The 24,122-nt window shown below is 39.4% G+C and overlaps 1 protein-coding gene across 1 annotated transcript; it reads right to left on the reverse strand.

The window, feature by feature from the left end:
* Positions 1-1,786: 1,786 nt before the first annotated feature.
* LOC138973442 (cell death abnormality protein 1-like) lies at positions 1,787-22,916 on the reverse strand. Its single transcript, XM_070346162.1, has 7 exons — positions 22,790-22,916; positions 17,990-18,124; positions 13,958-14,074; positions 13,319-13,418; positions 12,541-12,608; positions 9,509-9,618; positions 1,787-8,019 (listed from the first exon to the last, which is right to left on the reverse strand). The coding sequence occupies exons 1-7, from the start codon at positions 22,854-22,856 to the stop codon at positions 7,816-7,818; spliced, it is 801 nt and encodes a 266-aa protein (XP_070202263.1). The 5' UTR covers positions 22,857-22,916; the 3' UTR covers positions 1,787-7,815.
* Between the last annotated feature and the right edge of the window lie 1,206 nt (positions 22,917-24,122).

The following is a 24,122-nucleotide window of genomic DNA, read 5'->3' on the forward strand; positions in this document are numbered from 1 at the left end:
GGTTTGAATGCCATCCTGACAAATGTCTTTCAAAAACACATGCACGGTAACATCTTAGGCGCAGATACAGGTTAATATTTCCGTGAAGCTACCACCGCTCGGCTTTACACAAATAAAACACCCAGATTTCCTGGAGCTAATTTGTAAAAAAATGATATCATTGCCTTATCCGAGAGTAGGTTGATGTTCCGGGTCATGAGTCCCTCTATAAAAACAGAGGAAAGTTCAAACGTAAAGCAGGAGGAATTTTACTTGTGTGTTGACGTGGTACATGCCCATTCTGATAACATTATGTGTTGACGTGGTAAATACCCATTGTGAGTACATTGTGTGCTGACGTGGTAAATATGCACCGCCTTTTATAGTTAATTAAACTTTTGTATTTGGAATAGCCCATTGCAGTTGGTTTAGGCCTTAAGTTTATTCTAATCGTTTGTCCAGTATTTAATTTAATTCTCAATGTTGTATGAACTCAAATGTTTAGTGTTCTTAGTATGTCTTGCTAGATCTTGCTAGGCTAAGTTCTATTTAATCAGAGTATGTTTGCGTGTGCTTATACCTAGTGATATTGTAAAGCGCATAGCGCTTTTAGTTATGCGCTATAGAAATCTCCTTAATAAATAAATAAATACCCATTGTGATTACATTGTGTGTTGACGTGCTAAATACCCATTGTGATTACATTGTGTGTTGACGTGCTAAATACCCATTGTGATTACATTGTGTGTTGACTTGGTACACGCCCATTCTGTTAACATTGTGTGTTGACGTGGTACACCCTCAATCTGTTAACATTGTGTGTTGACGTGGTACACCCTCAATCTGTTAACATTGTGTGTTGACGTGGTACACGCCCATTCTGTTAACATTGTGTGTTGGCGTGGTGCATATGGCCATTCTGTTAACATTGTGTGTTGACGCAGTACATGCTCATTCTGTTAACATTGTGTGTTGACGTGGTACACCCCCATTCTGTTAACACTGTGTGTTGACGTGGTGCATATGGCCATTCTGTTAACATTGTGTGTTGACGTGGTACACCCCCATTCTGTTAACACTGTGTGTTGACGTGGTACACGCCCATTCTGTATAAATTGTGTGTTGATGTGGAACACGCACATTCTGTTAACTTTATGTGTTGACGTGGTACACGGCTATTCTGTTAACATTGTGTGTTGCGTGGTGCATATGCCCATTCTGTTAATATTGTGTGTTGACGCGGTACATGCTCATTCTGTTAACATTGTGTGTTGACGTGGTACACCCCCGATCTGTTAACATTGTGTGTTGACGCGGTACACCCCCATTCTGTTAATATTGTGTGTTGACGTGGTACACCCCCATTCTGTTAATATTGCAGTGTGTGTTGACGTGGTACATTTTTTGTTTGTTTGCTTAACGCCCAGTCCACAAACGAGGGTTGATATCAGGGCGGTGCTGCTTTGACATTTAACGTGCGCCACACACAAGACAAAAGTCGCAGCACAGGCTTCATGTCTCACCCAGTCACATTATTTTAACACCGGACCAACCAGTCCTAGCACTAACCCCATAAAGCCAGACGCCAGGCGGAGCAGCCACTAGATTGCCAATTTTAAAGTCTTAGGTATGACCCGGCCTGGGTTCGAACCCACGACCTCCCGCTCACTGGGCGGACGCCTTACCATTAGGCCACCGTGTTGCGGTAACGACGTGGTACATGCCCATTCTATCTCAGCAAAGACCGTTGAGGACATCAACACAATTATTTCTGTTATGATCAAGGTCAAAATTATAATGCATTTCATCAATTTTTCTTCGGCATTTTTATCAAAGGAGATCTAGGCATCAACACCATAACATATATTACATGGCAAAACCGGAATGTACATGAATAAAACTATACCAACGGTTTCTAATTAAAATGCATTACCAAAACACTAAAGCAGACAACACAACATTTTAACAGAAATAAATGACAAGGAACATCCACTACAGTGTATACAACTGCACAAAAAAAGAACACACACAAACAAAAACAAGCAAGAAAACAGCTAAATAGGCAAACATTCACAACGGATTAACATACAGAACTAAAAAACAACTAACTCGAAAAAGCATTGCTACAGACATGTTTCACGTCTTACATTATCCCGAACAACGAATAATCTGTTTTGTCCCTTTTCTTCCATTTTTAGCTGGTTTTATCGATTAAATAATCAACCTAAAACATTCATTTCTTTCTCTTATTTTATCCAAAACAGAATGTGAAGTTCTGAGTTTGATAACATTTCTCGAAAATATGGACAACATTAGAATTCACCAGGTTCACTAACATATATCTAATCAAAGAAGAAGAAAACAAGTCGCGTAAGGCGAAAATACAATATTTAGTCAAGTAGCTGCCATTTTTCAGCAAGACCGTATACTCGTAGCATCGTCAGTCCACCGCTCATGGCAAAGGCAGTGAAATTGACAAGAAGAGCGGGGTAGTAGTTGCGCTAAGAAGGATAGCACGCTTTTCTGTACCTCTCTTTGTTTTAACTTTCTGAGCGTGTTTTTAATCCAAACATATCATATCTATATGTTTTTGGAATCAGGAACCGACAAGGAATAAGATGAAAGTGTTTTTAAATTGATTTGGACAATTTAATTTTGATAATAATTTTTATATATTTAATTTTCAGAGCTTGTTTTTAATCCGAATATAACATATGTATATGTTTTTGGAATCAGCAAATGATGGAGAATAAGATAAACGTAAATTTGGATCGTTTTATAAATTTTTATTTTTTTTTATAATTTTCAGATTTTTAATGACCAAAGTCATTAATTAATTTTTAAGCCACCAAGCTGAAATGCAATACCGAACCCCGGGCTTTGTCGAAGATTACTTGACCAAAATTTCAACCAATTTGGTTGAAAAATGAGGGCGTGACAGTGCCGCCTCAACTTTTAGAAAAAACCGGATATGACGTCATCAAAGACATTTATCAAAAAAATGAAAAAACGTTCGGGGATTTCATACCCAGGAACTCTCATGTCAAATTTCATAAAGATCGGTCCAGTAGTTTAGTCTGAATCGCTCTACACACACACACACACACACACACACACACACACACACACACGCACATACACCACGACCCTCGTTTCGATTCCCCCTCGATGTTAAAATATTTAGTCAAAACTTGACTAAATATAAAAACACCCACCAGAAGTTATTATTAGCTCTTTTCTCAAAAAAGCTATTATTTTCAGCTTATATATTCTTTTGCAATACAACAACTGAAAAATCACAAAGAAATAATGCTATATAAATAGTATGTATGATAAATGATTCATAAAGCAAACTAAAGAAATAAAAGATTGATAATTATGTTTTGTACATCTCACAATATCTCATTTAGGTTTAATTCGATCGGCCAGCGCCATATATTCTCTTCAATCAAAGACGCAAAAGAAAGATCAAAAACAGTATCTGCTTTTGTTACTATTGTAAAAAAAGTTACCAGATATTTAAATAATTCATTGAATTTTAAATAATCAATTTAAATTGTTTTAATTTTTTTTTATCTAACGTTACATTAGTAGTCCTAAACATACCGTCCCTCCCTTTTATTGTAGACAGTAGGGTCATTCCTGAATGTCAGGTCTCAATTATGGTGTTCGGACCGGGGGGGGGGGGGGGGGGAGTCTTTACATAGCTGCAGCAATACTTTTCTCATTTATAGTGGAGAACGTATATATATCTCACACAACCACTCATTCCGATTTCTTGAAATGTCAGCACAATACGCACAATGTACATTGTAATTCAATTAGGTTTTGGTTGAGAATGAACAAGATTTTGCAATCGATCAGAGCGCCCAAAGTCATTAGAAAATACATGTCATGAATTGTGGTGGCACCCCGACCACTGAACACATGCTGTAGCTACATTACCACGATATTTCTTGTGAATGAGTGTTAGCTTTGCTCCGGCGTCAATCTCTCCATTGATAACCAAGACATTTTAAATAGAAGCATGTAATTGTATTAGTGACATAATGCAATTATTCAAAATAAATATTTGGACAATTATATGTTTCTGTTGTAGCTTCACAATACTAGGCCTACTTGATTTTTAATAGAATTGAGTTGTGGTCATACAGCACACACACAAATTCGGATGCTCGTTTTCCAGCTAATTGCTCATTCGCTACGTGTCTGAATTGGAATGCTGACAGCTGTGCTTAGCGTTGCCGACACGTCTGAAGTTTAGTTCCGACGGATATCACGATTGTTTAACGGTGTGAACGGCCCCGCTGACAAAGGGAAACAACCCCCGCAATAAACTTCTGCCTGTCTACAGTGGAACCATTCACTGTAAACAGTTCCTTCCCTTCAATTGTTGGGAATAATTTGGGTTTTTTTTTACGGTGTGTGACCCACGTGTTTTGACTTTTCCAAGATGGCGGATCGTTCTGCTACAAGACGTTCTGCAAAGAGGTAGTTTGACTGGATGTGAAGACAACAAAAGGTATGTTCTTTCAAATGTTTCATATATTTTCTAAAAGAGCAAGTTTCAAACTTTGCAAAAATGTAAGATAGGTAAGGTTATTTTGTGTTGTTGATTTTTTTTTTTTTAAATGGGTCAAAATCGTGCGCTGGGAGGGAACACGAGGGACAATTTAGACGCATCCCGAATGAAAAATAAAGAAGTTACGACCAAACAATAATATACCTGTCATTTCTCATCGAAAGCATGACACAGCTTTTATAGATACTGATCAGCTGAGTGGGAGAGTGTTCTCCCACCGCCTGAATTGCTAATACCCCCAACTTGCCTTCTCCTTTTGATCCCCCAGTGTCAGTGTGCGTCTCCTCCTTTCTTTCGTGAGTGAGTGCTCGCCGGCTAATCAGTCACTACACTTGATGCAGAAACAGTTTTTGGTGTCAAAAGTTCGGACATTTCTTTGTCCCCAAATACTGACAATACTTACCACGCCATCATTAAAAACAAGAAGGGCAAAGCCCATACGACTCACATGCTTTACACATTTTTCCTACCAAAATACATGTGACCTTGACCCAAGGTCAAGGTCATCCAAGGTCATGCAACACAAAGCTGTTAATTCAAGACATAGGAAGTACAATGGTGCTTATTGGCTCTTTCTACCATGAGATATGGTCACTTTTAGTGGTTCACTACCTTATTTTGGTCACATTTCATAAGGGTCAAAGTGACCTTGACCTTGATCATATGTGACCGAATGTGTCTCATGATGAAAGCATAACATGTGCCCCACATAATTTTTAAGTTTGAAACAGTTATCTTCTATAGTTCAGGGTCAAGGTCACTTCAAAATATGTATACAATCCAACTTTGAAGAGCTCCTGTGACCTTGACCTTGAAGCAAGGTAAACCAAACTGGTATCAAAAGATGGGGCTTACTTTGCCCTATATATCATATATAGGTGAGGTATTGAATCTCAAAAACTTCAGAGAAAATGGGAAAAATATGAAAAATAGCTGTTTTTTAGGCAACATTTATGGCCCCTGCGACCTTGACCTTGAAGCAAGGTCAAGATGCTATGTATGTTTTTTGGGGCCTTGTCATCATACACCATCTTGCCAAATTTGGTACTGATAGACTGAATAGTGTCCAAGAAATATCCAACGTTAAAGTTTTCCGGACGGACGGACGGACGGACGGACGGACGACTCGGGTGAGTACATAGACTCACTTTTGCTTCGCATGTGAGTCAACAAGAGGCGAAGCCTTCAAGGCTCACGTAAGAAATCGACAAACAGTAACACAAACTCAATCACTCCGTCACACATACACACACACACACACACACACACACACACAAACACACACACACACACACACACACACACACACACACACACACAGTAAGCATAGGTGAAACTGTGCAAGAAAGCGAGACCCTGGATCTGCCAAGTAGTCTCGGCCCGCTCACAATAACAATGACCGAGACTTTCAGTAATTCCTTTGCGTGACGTCTAACCCTCTTACGTCATAATGTGACGTCTTCAAATAGTTTCTATCACACACGTCGAACACTTTTGACCGAGACTGACGTAATCCATAGACTCGGAAATGTTAAAGTTTCTATCACACACACACACACACACACACACACACACACACACGCACGCACGCACGCACAGACAGACAAAGTTTATCATCGCATAGGCTACACTTACGTGAGCCAACAAGTCGCGTAAGGCGAAAATACAATATTTAGTCAAGTAGCTGTCGAACTCACAGAATGAAACTGAACGCAACGCAACGCAGCAAGACCGTATACTCGTAGCATCGTCACTCCACCGCCCGTGGCAAAGGCAGTGCCCGTGGAATTGACAAGAAGAGCGGGGTATTCGTTGCGCTGAGAAGGATAGCACGCTTTTCTGTACCTCTCTTCGTTTTAACTTTCTGAGCGTGTTTTTAATCCAAACATATCATATCTATATGTTTTTGGAATCAGGAACCAACAAGAAATAAGATGAAAGTGTTTTTAAATTGATTTCGAAAAAAAAAATTTGATAATAATTTTTATATATTTAATTTTCAGAGCTTGTTTTTAATCCGAATATAACATATTTATATGTTTTTGGAATCAGCAAATGATGGAAAATAAGATAAACGTAAATTTGGATCGTTTTATAAATTTTTATTTTTTTTTACAATTTTCCGATTTTTAATGACCAAAGTCATTAATTAATTTTTAAGCCACCAAGCTGAAATGCAATACCGAAGTCCGGGCTTCGTCGAACATTACTTGACCAAAATTTTAAACCAATTTGGTTGAAAAATGAGGGCGTGACAGTGCCGCCTCAACTTTCACGAAAATCCGGATATGACGTCATCAAAGACATTTATCCAAAAAATGAAAAAAAACGTTTGGGGATTTCATACCCAGGAACTCTCATGTCAAATTTCATAAAGATCGGTCCAGTAGTTTAGTCTGAATCGCTCTACACACACACACACACACACACACACAGACACACAGAAACACGCACATACACCACGACCCTCGTTTCGATTCCCCCTCGATGTTAAAATATTTAGTCAAAACTTTACTAAATATAATGAACACACCAATACCTGTGTAAATCAGAACGGTGATCGACAATTCCATGGTCAATTCGTTGGGGCAGCCATTCCATTTCAACTTATTACCAGATTCATCTGTGTTTTGGGTGTACCCCTCACATCACTGTTCGAAAAGCTGTGGGTTCACAAGATGGTTCAAAACAGATTATTATAATTATTTTTATTTTATATGGGAGATTTATATAGCGCTTGACGTTCTCTAAGCGCTTTACATATTAATTTCTGCCGTGTGAGATGGAATTTTTTACACAATATATCACGCATTCACATCGGCCAGTAAATCTCAAGCCATTAAGGAGAATATTTACTTTTCCCGGCCCATTATTCCAAGTCACACGGGTATTTGGTGGACATTTTTATCTATGCCTATACTTTTTTGCCAGGAAAGACCCTTTTGTCAATCGTGGGATCTTTAACGTGCACATCCCAATGTAGTGTACACAATCAGTAGCCAAAGTGCTCACAAGTGTTTCAGCTATGTTGATATAACTTAATTTTGTAATGCCCAATAGCTGGGTTGTTTTGCCATTTTGAAAATGTGGCAACGTTCGAGCATGCCGCTACCTCACAAAACAATGAATAACTTTTGTAAAATCCCTCACATAACGGTATTTTAACATTCTGTCTTAACATAAACAGCTTACTGTTTCCAAAGTTTAAAATCGCTTCGTTTAACGAAACCAAATTTAAAAAAATGTTTTGAAGACTAGGTAGAAGTGATTCCTTGAAGTCGTTCAGAGTAAGTAGGGTTGAAAATTGGGTGTAGATATCGACTTCTGTCTGTCGCGCAAACGGAGGAAAGAAGAGAACCGCTGCTACTTGTTGAGAAGACACTGATGGAGTCATACTGAGACTCCGCATCGGGATCATTGGTTGACGTGTGGACATTGCTTGCTTGATTGGCCAAAGTCTGGAACAAAGAGAACAAGTCGCGTAAGGCGAAATTACTACATTTAGTCAAGCTGTGGAACTCACAGAATGAAACAGAACGCACTGCATTTTTTCCCAATGACCGCAGTCCGCCGCTCGTACAAAGGGCGGTGAAATTAACGACTCTGTTTAGCGCGGAAGTGGTTGCGCTCTGCTGCATAGCACGCTTTTCTGTACCTCTCTTCGTTTTAACTTTCTGAGCGTGTTTTTAATCCAAACATATCATATCTATATGTTTTTGGAATCAGGAACCGACAAGATGAAATTGTTTTTAAATCGTTTTTTATATCTTTATGATTTTAATTTTCAGAGCTTGTTTTTTAATCTGAATATAACATATTCATATGTTTTTGCAATCAGTAAATGATGAAGAATAAGATGAACGTAAATTTGGATCGTTTTATAAAAAAATTATTTTGATTACAATTTTCAGATTTTTAATGAGCAAAGTCATTAATTAATTTTTAAGCATCCAAGCTGAAATACAATACCGAAGTCCGGCCTTCGTCGAAGATTGCTTGGCCAAAATTTCAATCAATTTAATTGAAAAATGAGGGTGTGACAGTGCCGCCTCAACTTTTACAAAAAGCCGGATATGACGTCATCAAAGACATTTATCACAAAAAAAAAGAAAAACAAGTCTGGGGATATCATACCCAGGAACTCTCATGTCAAATTTCATAAAGATCGGTTCAGTAGTTTACTCTGAATCGCTCTACACACACACACACACGCACAGACACACAGACACGCACGCACACACACACACACACACCCACACACACACACACACACACACACACACACACACACACACACACGACCCTCGTCTCGATTTCCCCTCTATGTTAAAACATTTAGTCAAAACTTGACTAAATGTCAAAAAGAGAAAAATGAGCATAACATATGGCTATTGCTGCGAGGTATAGGTTGAAGGAGGAAAATAGAAGAGAAAAAAAATAAAATAAGGTGGAGGTATGCATGTGTTAGTGAGTGTCTGCCCTGATGTGTGTGTGTGTGTGTATGTGTGTGTGTGTGTGTATGTGTTGTGTGTGTGTGAGTGTCTGCCCTGATGTGTGTGTGTGTGTGTGTGTGTGTGTGTATGTGTGTGTGTGTGTGCGTGTCAGTGTGACATGTGTGTATGTGCTTTAGGGAGTTAAGAAGTTGTATTGACATTTGTTAGAATGTAAAACCTTTAATACGTACATCATTCTGTCATTTTACAAAAGAAGTGTGTGCATTCCGCAAAGTTGGTATGGGTCTGTTTGTGTGGGAGTATGATTTGAGTGGGTTGCACTGAATGTGGGTGAGTGTGCGACAAGATTTTTGGAGTCGAGACGTCATTTATCGTTGAGTAGGTACTTTAAGCTGCATTTGGTTGTGTTACAATAGTTGCTGTGTACATACCCATCACCTTGCATGGCGAGAGGGACTTCTGGGACTTTAACAAAGACAGAATTAAGCCTTACCCTGCCTGCAGAAGTGTGTTCTCTTGGAAGTGGTCTTTCATTGAGATTCAATAAAGGCCTCAATTCGTGGTCATCAGATATAAGGCTGTAGTAGTTTGAATGTGCTGAACCTGACAAACAGAACGTTTTGGAAGTTAAAGGCACTCTCAGCTTCACGTAAATCATCAGTTTTTGGTCACAGACACTGTCAGGCTTTTACACACAGTACAAACACCCTTTCGCTTAAACACTCACCACTTGAGAACATCCTAGGTGCCCTTCGTAAAGACCTAACTTCTAAAATCTAAAAAATAACTTACCAGCTTGTTACACAAACATTCTTAAATCATGAAATAATTCTTTTTTCATCAAGACAAGATCAGTACAATTCGAAGTTTTGAAAGTTTTAAAAAAGAGAGCCGGGAAGCAGGTCACGCAAGGTCGTGTTTCCCAAGCAGACGAATTTTCTGCATAGAGCTTGCTTCTTTAAAACCAACCGCCGCCAATAAGTTCGTGTGACTCGGAGTTGTTTGTTGCATCTTAGATTCAGAGATACACAATAACGTGCTATTGCAGATACAGCGAGTCGTATTAAAATCACAACCTGACAACTAAATTGTGAAAAAAAAGGAAAGTGGATCACACGGGTGAACGATGGCTCAGGGGTTATAGATAAACCACAAAAACTAGTGTGTGGTTTACGCGAGCTAAATAGCCATTCAAACGAACTGTGTCATCGAATGCTATTAAATGCTATTGCAAGTGTGTTCCATAAGGTTTGAACTGCTCATTTCAAGAGAAGATTTTAATAATTCTGTAAACCATTTGAGGCAGACTGGGGCTTTAAGACTTCGCTGCAATATATATAGTTCTTTATTCAGTAAGTTAAAAGAGGCATGGGCCTAAACGTAAAGCACGTTTAATACATCAATTGAATTATAACAATGTGGAATTGGCAACAAAAGCACCATTTCTTCAGAAAAACAAAACAAGCAGTATTTGAATTAACATTGACATATATATCTGAAAAGGCATTTATTTCTGGTTTTCTGTAACCCTTTTTGAGTTACAGCATTGTGTCAGCATCTAATGATGTCTACAAAATCGGCCAGACCAAAACCTGACTCTTGAATTCTCAAATGGACAGAATCTAGACAGATTCGGCTCGTTTGTCTGAGTTCGGCCGGTCAATTTCTCGTAGTATTGTTCTTTCTATTTAGTTTAATTTCTAATGGGAGCGATTGTCATTACAAGTAGTTAACTAATCTTTCACTTTTAAAGCTACTCCTTTTAAATAATTGATCCTGCCATTCAAGATCCAGGTTTGTTTGTTTGTTTGTTTGCTTAACGCCCAGCCGACCACGAAGGGCCATATCAGGGCGTAAGATCCAGGTCACTGTAAGCTTTTGAATAATTATTCCGACCTATCCCATTTTGCACTTTTTGTTAATACTGAGTTTATATACTTAAGCAATTCAGCTGGATGAATTGGTGTTCTTTTTAATAAAACAAGACTGGAATACGCTGATTGTCATTGTCTGCTGTTAATTGTCTTTATTTCCGTCTGATCAACTTTAAACCATTATCACTTTTTCCTTAAGCTTTATATTACCATTATTTTTAGTGTACCATGTGACTTATTTTGGCAAACAGAGCATCTTAACTGTTGCGACATTGAAGCTAGGAAACTTTTTGTTTATCACTGTTACATTAACCAAGACAAATTAACATTTTTAACTCAAAATATCAGGGTGAGTTTTTTTTCTGAGAAATAACACTGTTATTTGCATTGGCACGTCTCATCCGGCTCAAACAAGTTGAAGCGGCGCTGCTGTGACCGCATTTGTTTTAGTTTTTTTATCAAAATGATTGATATATTTTCAAAGATTTGTTGATCTGGGCAAAATAGAAGATTCTTTTTATCAGGAAAGCTGAACAGTTTTGTAATCTGTTTTTCCATTACATTGTTTAACTGTTCCTGACTCAATAAATATGCGAATAATTATGTTATGTTTGAGGCGTTATTAACCTCAAGGACCAGGAACACCCGTCTCGTGCAAACTAGGTCGATCCCTGTGTACACGATGTGTCTCGGTTGGCGGGTTTTGATCAGCCATCGCCCATGACACATTGTTTCTTGAAGACGTTTTTGTGTTCAGTGTTGATGTTTGTGCGACAAATTGACTAAATGTTTTAATGATGCTTCATGCAACTTGTTTATATGACAGGAGCACATGCTAATGTCAGTAAACTATTAAAGTCTCTATCGTTCTGTCTCTTTCTGTTACTGTCTTCTTCTCTTTTTCTTGCCCGAAAGGATTGAATACATTTTCTAATACACCAAACGCGGTTTGTTTTCCGTTGCGTTCTATGTGTATTTTTGCGTAAACAATAAATAATGAGTATTCACAATTATGCCGAAATTAGAAATTGCAATATCAGATATAAAACTGATTTCATGTATCCAAAAACGAAGAAATATGTTGTGTTTGAACAAAAACATAATATGCAGAACAAATCAGTTTTATGCAAAATATTTTCACTGTTGGTAATTTACCCGAGACAGGTCAGCGAACCTGCTTGGGTCGACAGTTGTCGACCAAATCCTATCGGGAAAGATTGGTAAAATCAAGTGGTCCACACAACCCTCAAGCTTACCTTTTGACATCAAACTCTTAAACAGCATTGGCTCTACCTCTCCTGATCAAAGCCGCATCACTTAAAACGTATATATGCAAATATGTGACCCTCCACCGGGGAGTGTCTGGTAACAGTGTGAGGGTCGATCACCTTAGTCACCGACCCTCACCTTAGTCACAAGCTTATAACTCAAACAGTTTTCGCTCTTTTCTAAAACAGTTTTCACCACTGGATAGAGCATAAAAAACTATTTAGGAAAATGTAAAAATATTAACATCATGCAAAGGTGACATGCGACTCATTCCGTGGTGGAGGGTCACTTATAGCCATTTTCGACATGTATGAATACTGGCGGACGGCACAACAAAAAGGAGAGCGCGTGCGGAAATAAACTTCGGCTAAGAGAGACCTACCATCAGAGAAATTCGATGAAGGCATTGCAGCTGATTCTTGTTTCCTTTCCTTTGATCTGTGAAGCCAACTATAAAAAAAGAATATCCAGGTATGGTGAAGCTAATTAAGTAAGACAAGGTAAGTTTTCTTTCTCTCTCAATTCTCTCTGTCTCTTTCTGATTTGCTCTCTCTCTCTCTCTCTCTCTCTCTCTCTCTCTCTCTCTCTCTCTCTCTCTCCCTCTCTCTCTCTCTCTCTTTCTCTCTCTTTTTTTTTCTCTCTCTCTCTCTCTGTCTGTCTCTCTGTCTGTCTGTACATATCTTTCTCTGTCTCTGAATTCTCTATGTTTCTTTCTGATTTGTTCTCTCTCCCTCAATTCTCTCTGTCTCTTTCGAGTTTGCTCTCTCTCTCTCTCTCTCTCTCTCTCTCTCTCTCTCTCTCTCTATCTCTTTCTGTCTTTCTGTCTGTATATCTCTCTCTGTCTCTGAATTCTCTATGTTTCTTTTTGGTTTGCTCTCTCTGCCTCTATTTCTTTCAATATTCTATGTCTCTTTCTGATTCTCTCTCTCCCTCTCTCTCTCTCTCTCTCTCTCTCTCTCTCTCTCTCTCTCTCTCTCTCTCTCTCCTTCTCTCTCTCTCTCCTTCTCTCTCTCTCTGGACGTTTGCGACTTTGTGTGCGCAAGTGAGAAAGTGTGTGTGTGTGTGTGTGTGTGTGTGTGTGTGTGTGTGTGTGTGTGTGTGTGTGTGTATGTATGTGTGTGTGTGTGTGTGTGTGTGTGTGTGTGTGTGTGTGTGTGTACCAGATTGTAGCAACGACCGCTATGATCAGCAACAGTCCAACAGAAAGGATAGCTCCAACAATGACATAAATAGATTGTCGTTCTGATGACTCGACATCATCTGCACATAAAACAAAGAAAATGTATTACTACACTCTATAGATATGGGAAATCAAAACAACATAATGAAGACATCGTAAAAAAACCAAAATGCGGTTAGCATCCCCTGACGCATTGTAATTATGAACTAAACGTTTACTAGTTTCATAGCTAGGTCTGCTGTTAAATACAGAAACGGGACACAGCAGAGGTACCGCTTTGAGAGAAAAAATACGGCCTTTTAAAGTAAAACGTAGTATATACGAAGAATCCAAAGTTGACTCGTTTGAAAGGAGCATACAATAATAAAACACACGCGGCATATTGGGTTTTATTGACATGCAAAGGGGCAGAATGACGAGCACACTTTACAGTAACTGCCTCAACTGGCATATAAAGTTTGAATGAAACGACACGGGAGTTAATGTTTCAATTTGGGTGCAAAATTTGGCGCAATAATATTTTGATCGAATTATACGGTATATCAATGTTTAGGATATTATTGAAAATTAGTCATACTAGATTATAATTATATATACAAAAATGTGAGGTTACCCGTACCGTTGAAAACAGCACATGCCACGGACCATCCTGTTGTCTTGTTAGAGTTGTCGAGCAGACAGCTTTGGGACTGACATTTTATATCACAACGGTCGCCATACCACCCAGGTAAGCACACTGAAGAGGAAAACAAAAATCGATGTTACAATCTGTTCCATGAAGTGCTCCAAAGCAAGACAACCATACTTTGCCCATTGTCAAAAAGAAGCGACCCTTTCAGTTTTTCCTTGTCTGGGGGTCCTGCAGCTAATACAAAAAGATGCACATTTTAGACTTCTCCCACCATTGTTACGGTCGGCCGTGAGCTAACTGCAGCACATTAATGTATGTCAATTTCTTGTACCTCCCTGTCATGAGAGCAATAAATACTACAAAATATTACGTATGCATAAATTCATTTTAAAAATATAGACAATCTCTTCCTGATCACATGCACTATCATTTTAAATGACACGACCATCAGTGCTGTTGCTTTACTCATGTTTGTGCAGATGAAAGTCCTTGTGCGTTGACACCATGGCTAAAAGTAAATGTCCGGGAAAATAGGTAACAAGTCGCGTAAGGCGAAAATACAATATTTAGTCAAGTAGCTGTCGAACTCACAGAATGAAACTGAACGCAATGCAACGCAGCAAGACCGTATACTCGTAGTCCACCGCTCACGGCATAGGCAGTGAAATTGACAAGAAGAGCGGGGTAGTAGTTGCGCTAAGAAGGATAGCCATTAATTAATTTTTAAGCCACCAAGCTGAAATGCAATACCGAACCTCGGGCTTCGTCGAAGAGTACTTGACCAAAATTTGGTTGAAAAATGAGGGCGTGACAGTGCCGCCTCAACTTTCACGAAAAGCCGGATATGACGTCATCAAAGACATTTATCAAACAAGTCGCGTAAGGCGAAAATACAATATTTAGTCAAGTAGCTGTCGAACTCACAGAACGCAATGCCATTTTTCAGCAAGACCGTATACTCGTAGCATCGTCAGTCCACCGCTCATGGCAAAGGCAGTGAAATTGACAAGAAGAGCGGGGTAGTAGTTGCGCTAAGAAGGATAGCACGCTGTTCTGTACCTCTCTTTGTTTTAACTTTCTGAGCGTGTTTTTAATCCAAACATATCATATCTATATGTTTTTGGAATCAGGAACCGACAAGGAATAAGATGAAAGTGTTTTTAAATTGATTTGGACAATTTAATTTTGATAATAATTTTTATATATTTAATTTTCAGAGCTTGTTTTTAATCCGAATATAACATATTTATATGTTTTTGGAATCAGCAAATGATGGAGAATAAGATAAACGTAAATTTGGATCGTTTTATAAATTTTTATTTTTTTTTTACAATTTTCAGATTTTTAATGACCAAAGTCATTAATTAATTTTTAAGCCACCAAGCTGAAATGCAATACCGAAGTCCGGGCTTCGTCGAAGATTACTTGACCAAAATTTCAACCAATTTGGTTGAAAAATGAGGGCGTGACAGTGCCGCCTCAACTTTCACGAAAAGCCGGATATGACGTCATCAAAGACATTTATCAAAAAAATGAAAAAAACGTTCGGGGATTTCATACCCAGGAACTCTCATGTCAAATTTCATAAAGATCGGTCCAGTAGTTTAGTCTGAATCGCTCTACACACACACACAGACACACAGACACACGCACATACACCACGACCCTCGTTTCGATTCCCCCTCGATGTTAAAATATTTAGTCAAAACTTGACTAAATATAAAAAATGAAAAAAACGTTCGGGGATTTCATACCCAGGAACTCTCATGTCAAATTTCATAAAGATCGGTCCAGTAGTTTAGTCTGAATCGCTCTACACACACACACACACACACGCACATACACCACGACCCTCGTTTCGATTCCCCCTCGATGTTAAAATATTTAGTCAAAACTTGACTAAATATAAAACAAGAAGGGCAAAGCCCATACGACTCACATGCTTTACACATTTTTCCTACCAAAATACATGTGACCTTGACCCAAGGTCAAGGTCATCCAAGGTCATGCAACACAAAGCTGTTAATTCAAGACATAGGAAGTACAATGGTGCTTATTGGCTCTTTCTACCATGAGATATGGTCACTTTTAGTGGTTCACTACCTTATTTTGGTCACATTTCATAAGGGTCAAAGTGACCTTGACCTTGATCATATGTGACCAAATGTGTCTCATGATGAAAGCCTAACATGTGCCCCACATAATTTTTAAGTTTGAAACAGTTATCTTCCATAGTTCAGGGTCAAGGTCACTTCAAAATATGTATACAATCCAACTTTGAAGAGCTCCTGTGACCTTGACCTTGAAGCAAGGTAAACCAAACTGGTATCAAAAGATGGGGCTTACTTTGCCCTATATATCATATATAGGTGAGGTATTGAATCTCAAAAACTTCAGAGAAAATGGGAAAAATGTGAAAAATAGCTGTTTTTTAGGCAACATTTATGGCCCCTGCGACCTTGACCTTGAAGCAAGGTCAAGATGCTATGTATGTTTTTTGGGGCCTTGTCATCATACACCATCTTGCCAAATTTGGTACTGATAGACTGAATAGTGTCCAAGAAATATCCAACGTTAAAGTTTTCCGGACGGACGGACGTCCGGACGGACGGACGGACGGACGGACGGACGACTCGGGTGAGTACATAGACTCACTTTTGCTTCGCATGTGAGTCAAAAAGCAGTACCTTCTTTCGGGGATATATAATGTGATGCCATTTTGGGGGCCTTTGTACAAAAGAGTATTCATAATACAACTTTGAATTGTTTTCAGTTTGTTTGTTTGTTTGTTTGTTTGTTTGTTTGTTTGTTTGTTTGTTTGTTTGTTTGCTTAACGCCCAGTCCACCACGAAGGGTGATATCAGGGCGGTGCTGCTGTGACATTTAACGTGCGCCACACACAAGACAGAAGTCGCAGCACAGGCTTCATGTCTCACCCAGTCACATTATTCTGACACCGGACCAACCAGTCCTAGCACTAACCCCATAATGCCAGACGCCAGACGGAGCAGCCACAAGATTGCCAATTTTAAAGTCTTAGGTATGACCCGGCCGGGGTTCGAACCCACGACCTCCCGCGCGCTCACTTGGCGGACGCCTTACCACTAGGCCACCGTGTTGCGGTATTGTTTTCAGTTCATGTGTGGGGCTTTGTTTACTACTAAAGTCTGAGTCTGGCGAAGAGGCAACTAAAAGTACAAATAGTCTTGGGGGTTCCATTACCGTCATATGCGCAAATGAAACTTCGTCAGTATCTGAATTAATCCTTAATCTGTAGACACGCAAAGTCATGCATTTTTTGGACACAAGTGAATTATCCTAAGACGATTTTAAAAACGTTTTCCTAAAATTTGCGTCACATCTGAACAAACACGTGTTACGATCTGATTTTGCTCGAAGTACGTACGTCAAGTATATTGGTAAAATATTCTGAAAGTTTCAAAGCAATCCACAAAATTATTGCTGAGTTACAGCGCTTTCTGTCATGATACCCCTAAAACAGGAACTGCCTCAACTGGCATATACAGTTTGAATGAAACGACACGGGAGTTAATGTTTCAATGTGGGTGCAAAATTTGGCGCAATAATATTCTGATCGAATTATACGGTATATCAATGTTTAGGGTATAATTGAAAACTAGTCATACTAGATTATAATTATATACTATATAGTTGTATATATTACCGCAATAGGGCTTTTTCTGAATCATGACGGACACCCATTATATGCTGTGTTGGTGAACAATAAAGCTACACAAATAAAACCTAAAAACAAATATTGAAGCAGAAACAAAGCCACAACAATACATTATACTGGACGCTTCTTACTGAAATTGGTTGACTAAACTTTGATAAAAACTGCACAAAACAGCTGTGCAAATTAAACTGCTCTGGTGTTTTCTTTGTGTACGTACACATTGCTGCATTTTGATCAGTAAGAAAGGGTTTTGGGGGTATTCACACGCACAAGAGCAAAAGTCACACAGCGTTAATTGATATATAGGTGTTGCTTGCGGTTACCTGTACAGGTGTCTCCGGCATAACCACCTTTACATGCCAGGCACAATCCTGTCGTCTGGTCACACATGTCGAGTAGACACATTTGGGACCCGCACTCCTTATCACATTGGTCGCCATACCACCCAGGTGAGCATGCTGACGTTGCCCATGAAAAGAAATATCATTTTTGGCTCACGTAAGTGTAGCCTATGCGATGGTAAACTCTGTCTGTCTGTGCGTGCGTGCGTGCGTGCGTATGTATGTATGTGTGTATGTCTGTGGTAGAAACTTTAACATTTTTGGCTAAACACCGAAATACTCATTTCACGTGGTTAATTTTCAAGCACCATCTTCAAATTATTGAAGCAATGATCAACATTGTGTCGGCATGTGTGTAGTTAAAGCGTGTATCCAAAGAAAACGGGTGGTGGGGGGTTTTGAAGGGGTACAAGCAGTTGACTGGTTTGTGTCGTGTTTGGCATGCAGACGGCAGGTCAGGTGTCAAGATCAGGTCAGGGGTCGCGCGAAGGATTGTGGTCCAGTTCTCACCTCGCCGATTCGCCGGGGAAGACGATTTCATGTTGTTCGGTTTCTAAGCTCCAGAAAAGTAAATAAAGAAGATACCAAAGGGAGATTTCCTACAATTTGATCTGCACAGTGTGTTTCCAATGTCCACGCGAGGAAGAGCTGTCGAAAGCGCGGCAGTCAGTGTCGATCTTGCAGCCGTATACCGGTAAGTTCAGAGACAGATCTAGTGTCTCCCACTCTCATAACGTGTCACCTACTGTTAATCCGTTTTGTTTTAATTTCTTTTTATTTCAGCAGACACGGATGTCAAACACAGTGCTAGGCAGTCACCTCTAGTGAAATGAGTTGATCTAAAGTGCCTGTAATGTTTGGATGTCTTTGCTCGTGGTTCGATTTATGTGAATTTCAAGACTTGCAGTAGAGTCTCAAGTTAAGTTTACTCTGCCCGAAAAAAACTGTCCACCATTTACTTGAACATGCAGATATAAGGAAACAGAATGAATCTGTTCTCAAAGTCAAAATGATCACGATTTTTTCCTCAGATTCAAAACATGCACTGTCATGGTTTTGTCTGTACAATTTAGTAAGTCTTAAGTACTTTGCAACAACTTCCTTGAACGTGAAAGACAGTTTTTGAATGCTAGATCTGTATCGCGTTTCATTCCAGACTCGATCCTCTCTTTGATTGTAGATCTACTGTTTGCTGTTTACGCACTATCAGATTCGCTATGTAACGTTTGGTAAGCTTACCTTGCAACAGCTTTCTTGTCTTTGTTGGCATTTCTGGCTGTGTTGACCGTCAGAATTATTTTAAGAACCAGGCTGCTGCAGTCGACATGTTTCGCATATTGTAGGGTCACCATGCTGCATAGGTAAAGTGGCTTGTATTTATAACCTGACTATTCTGTGTGTGTTACGGAGTGAGTGAGTTTGTGTTATGTTACTGTTTGTTGATTTCTTACGGGAGCCTTGAAGGCTTCGCCTATTGTTAAAACTTAATTTCAGAAATCCCTAATGCGCCAGTCGCTCTACACACACAGACACACACAGACAGACACACACACGCACATACACCACGACCCTCGTCTCGATTCCCCCCTCTACGTCAAAACATTTAGTCAAAACTTGACTAAATGTAACAAGTCGCGTAAGGCGAAAATACAACATTTAGTCAAGTAGCTGTCGAACTCACAAAATGAAACTGAACGCAATGCAACGCAGCAAGACCGTATACTCGTAGCATCGTCAGTCCACCGCGCACGGCAAAGGCAGTGAAATTGACAAGAAGAGCGGGGTAGTACTTGCGCTGAGAAGGATAGCACGCTTTTCTGTACCTCTCTTCGTTTTAACTTTCTGAGCGTGTTTTTAATCCAAACATATCATATCTATATGTAAAATAAAACATTAAAACGTTCATAATAATCAATAGTAAACAAGAATTTAAAAAAAAAAAAAAAAAAAAAAAATTAGACCGCCCATGCCGGGAATCGAACCCGGATCACTTGGATTTAAAAAAAAAAAAAAAAAAAGAATTATTTATTTATTTTACACAATTAAAAAAAAATATTAGAGTAAAATAAAACATTAAAACGTTCATAATAAACAATAGTAAACAAGAATTTATAAAAAAAAATAAAATAAAAAAAATAATAAAAAATAGACCGCCCATACCGGGAATCGAACCCGGATCACTTTGGCCATAGACGAATCGCTTTCCACCCGGATCACTTGGATTAAAAAAAATAAAAAATAAATTATCTATTTATTTTACACAATTAAAAAAATTATTAGAGTAAAATAAAACATTAAAACGTTCATAATAAACAATAGTAAACAAGAATTTTAAAAAAAATAAAAAAATAGACCGCCCATGCCGGGAATCGAACCCGGATCACTTTGGCCATAGGCGGACGTGCTACGACAACTTTACTAGAGTTGTGCGCCTTGAATCACTGTGTGTCCCTGTCGCTCTCTCTCGTGCTCTCTGTCTCTCTTTCAGTCTCACCGAGACCAAACACTGCATTGTAATTTCTTTGCCGAGACCAAATCCCCACCCGCTGGCTGGCTTGCAAATCATGCTTTTCTCGTCACTGTGTGACGTGTTCGGCCGTTCTATGAGCCGAACCGCAGTTCTATCCCACCGCGAATTCCGCCCGCCGTTAAAGGCACAGTAAGCCTCCCGTAAACCATCACAGATACTGTCAGGCTTTTACACACAGTACAAACACCCTTCCATTTGAACGCTCACCAAACAGGAACATCCTATGTGCCCTATGTAAAGAGCGAGCAATTTTCAAAGAATTTATTTTTGCGTGGTTTATCTTACCCCTGAGCCATCGTGAACCCGTGTGATCCAGTTTCCTTTTTTCACAATGCAGTCGTCAGTTTGTAATTTGAATGCGGCTCGCTGTGAGCTTATCTGCAATAGCACGTTATTATGTACCTCTGACTTTTCACGAAACAAACGAATGTGGTTCATAAGAACTCGAGCGATGGTTTTTGACTGCCTATAAACCGTCGTCTGCTACGAAAAACCATACCTTGCGTGACCCTGCTTCCGGGCTTTTCTTTTTTCAAACTTTCAAAACTTCGAATTATACTGATCTTGTCTTGATGAAAAAATAATTCTTCTATGATTTAAGAATGTTTGTGTAACAAGCTGTCAATTTATTATTTAGATTTTAAAAGTTAGGTCTAGCGCCAAAACGCACAATCATTGCTCAACGGCTATCGCCAGTTGAAGGGAAGTAACTCATTTTTGACCTGAGTTCAGGATGGGTCCGATTGAGATGGTCTCAATCCGAAAAATTAATTCTTTGAAAATTGCTCGCTCTTTACGTAGGGCACCTAGGATGTTCCCGTTCGGTGAGTGTTCAAATGGAAGGGTGTTTGTACTGTGTGTAAAAGCCTGACAGTATCTGTGATGGTTTACGGGAGGCGTACTGTGCCTTTAAGAGTCGTTTTTGTGGATTATTTCGCATTTAGGTCCCAGGTAACATTATGAAGTTTTAATACGATCAATCGGACCTATTATCAAGTTAGTGTATCAACTTTTGAACGAACTGCGCCCAGTAGTTTCCCAGCAATAAGCTGTTAAGTCGAGACAGACACACAGACAGATACACAGACACACAATTAAAGTCTGCTGGACCCTAGTACTGCGTACTCGGGGATAAATATGTCGATGACCTCTATAAATTATTCAATTGTACTATTGAGATCAAAGACAATGACAAATGACAGGTAAGTTCGAGACTCGGTTGTGATGGATTATCCATATGGTTCTGATGGATTATCCAGAATAATCACCTCCTCAGCTAACAGAGACAAAGAGGCAGGTCATGGGATAAACTGGACGCTTTGGTTTAGGACAAAGCAGTTTCACATGTTGTCATAATCTCGATTTGACGTCGATTATATTCTCAATAGGCTCTGCCTGGTTCGTCTGCTTTAAAAGCTACAGATCCGTAGTGCACGATATCGCTTTTTTTTCTTTCTCATAAATCCATCTGAGCTGTTTTACCAAAGCGTGTATGAGTGTCCCTGTTCCGTGGCACACGGAATTCTCGTTTGATACGGTAAACACGTAACTAACGTTTTCTGGCCACGCCACCTTATAAGTGCCCTTGTTGTAACCCTTTACCAGGTGAGGACAGAATTCTTTATATTGTGTTAGACCATCTCATCAACATGCACCGACACAATAAACACGAAGTAGGATTACAATACGTTATTCACAAAATGTACTACCCCGAATCAAACAGAAAAACATCATTGATAACGAATTTTTCGAAACCTGGTATTTTAGCTCAAACACATCTTTTCTCTTTAATCATACTAATTTATTGAGTGATAATGTTTGTGCAAGCGTGTGATACCCCATACTCAAGTTCCATGCATTGTATTGTAAATAAGGTTTTTAACGATTTTATCAGTGTATTTCTCGCATGTGCAATCTGTTGAAGTACATAAAGACTATCTTTTAAATATGTCATCTTCCTTTGAATAACAAACATTCTCAGGCACGTTTCGTGTTTAAATGGTTATGGGGTAATGGAAGTTCAAACACCGCAGATCAAATTCTAGCACATTATAAGGGGTATTCATATATTGACCGTGTTATTGACGCAGCAGTCTGGTATGTTATCAAGTTGTCAAATAAGGGAAATAACTCAGAGCAAGTATTCCAACCAAACGCAGTCTCTTATGGTTTGAGTTTGGAGGCGATCTGAGGGCCTTTTTTTGCCTAGATATGATCCCTTTAATAACTAGGTGTTGCTGAATTGTAGTTACCTGTACAGTTGTCACCAGCATAACCGCCGTCACATGCCAGGCACCATCCTGTCGTCTGGTTACACATGTTGCGTGAACAGCTTTGGGACCGGCACTCCTTATCACATCGGTCGCCATACCATCCAGGTGAGCATGCTGACGTTGCCCAAGAAAAAACATATATGTTGTACAACGTAATTTCAAGAACATCTGGGCAAGAAACACATTCTGACTACATCTTCGTCAAAGTATATGAGAGCAAGGATTCAAAATACAAGGATTATAAAAACAAGCACATATAAACTTACCATAGGACAATTTCTACAGCAAAAACACACCATCAGAGTGCCCTGTGTTTAAACAATCTGTGTGTAGAAAAAACAATCAGAGATTTCAATGAAGGCTGGAGTCTACCCCTGAGAACACTTAGTAGAACTACAATGCGTCTTTCGCGAAATAGACTTTTCCCAAATTAAAAAGACAGATATCATTGATAAAGATCGTTTTGACACCAGGTATACGATACTAAGATGAGGCAAAAAGCGTGTATGAGCGTCCGTTGTCCGTGGTTCACGGAATTCTCGCTTAATTCGGTTAACACGTAACTAAAGGTTTCTGGCCACGCCACCTTATAACTGCGCTTGTTGTAACCCTTTACCAGGTGTGGACAGAATTCTTTACATTGTGTTAGACCATCTCATCAACATGCACCGACACAATAAACACGAAGTAGGATTACATATAGGTTACACACTCCGAGTTCTGAATATCGTGCATATTTTCCCTAGGGTCGATTTTCAGGTATTACCGAGCCTCTGGCGAGGTAATACCTGTAAATCGACCCGAGGGAAAATATGCACGATATTCAGGACGAGGTGTGTAAGCTTTTTATCCCATTACTCCGACGTTTTCATAAAAAAAACGAACTTTTTGACACAAACTCTGCGAGTGCCTGTTTACTGCTCATCAAACCTTCTGCCACCGAAAATCGTGTCATGATATTCATGTGCGAAACGAGTCCACTTTTGTCTTTTCGTTTCCAGGATTGTGCCGTTGAATGCATTTGATACTGTGCAGTTACCGGCCTGTTTCAGTCGGTTACCCGAGCTGGCATTCGTCAAAACTGCGAAAGACCGCATTCTGATAATCTTCGCTTCACAGCTAGCGACGGGAGAGAATGATACCCGAAGGGAAGTAACTCATTTTTGACCTGAGTTCAGGATTCGAAAGACCGCGTGTGTGATTTTACAAGCGAAGAAGATGATTGCTGAGTTTGTGCTTATTCGAGCCTTTGTGCTTCAGTGTTCAAATTTGGATTACCTACTTCTTCAATCGTCACTTACTGATTTAGGTG

This window comes from Littorina saxatilis, linkage group LG8 (assembly GCF_037325665.1).
Source record: "Littorina saxatilis isolate snail1 linkage group LG8, US_GU_Lsax_2.0, whole genome shotgun sequence".
Classification (NCBI taxonomy): domain Eukaryota; kingdom Metazoa; phylum Mollusca; class Gastropoda; order Littorinimorpha; family Littorinidae; genus Littorina; species Littorina saxatilis.

What these genes read in the sequence shown, in the direction of transcription:
- LOC138973442 (XM_070346162.1), bottom strand. Translation starts at nt 22,856, where the DNA reads ATGTGTAACCAGACGACAGGATGGTGCCTGGCATGTGACGGCGGTTAT. An exon ending in GGCATGTGCTGTTTTCAACG is followed by an intron (nt 13,419 to 13,957) that starts GTACGGGTAACC and finishes TTTTATGTGCAG; the next exon opens with ATGATGTCGAGTCATCAGAA. An exon ending in TTCATCGAATTTCTCTGATG is followed by an intron (nt 9,619 to 12,540) that starts GTAGGTCTCTCT and finishes TCTGTTTGTCAG; the next exon opens with GTTCAGCACATTCAAACTAC.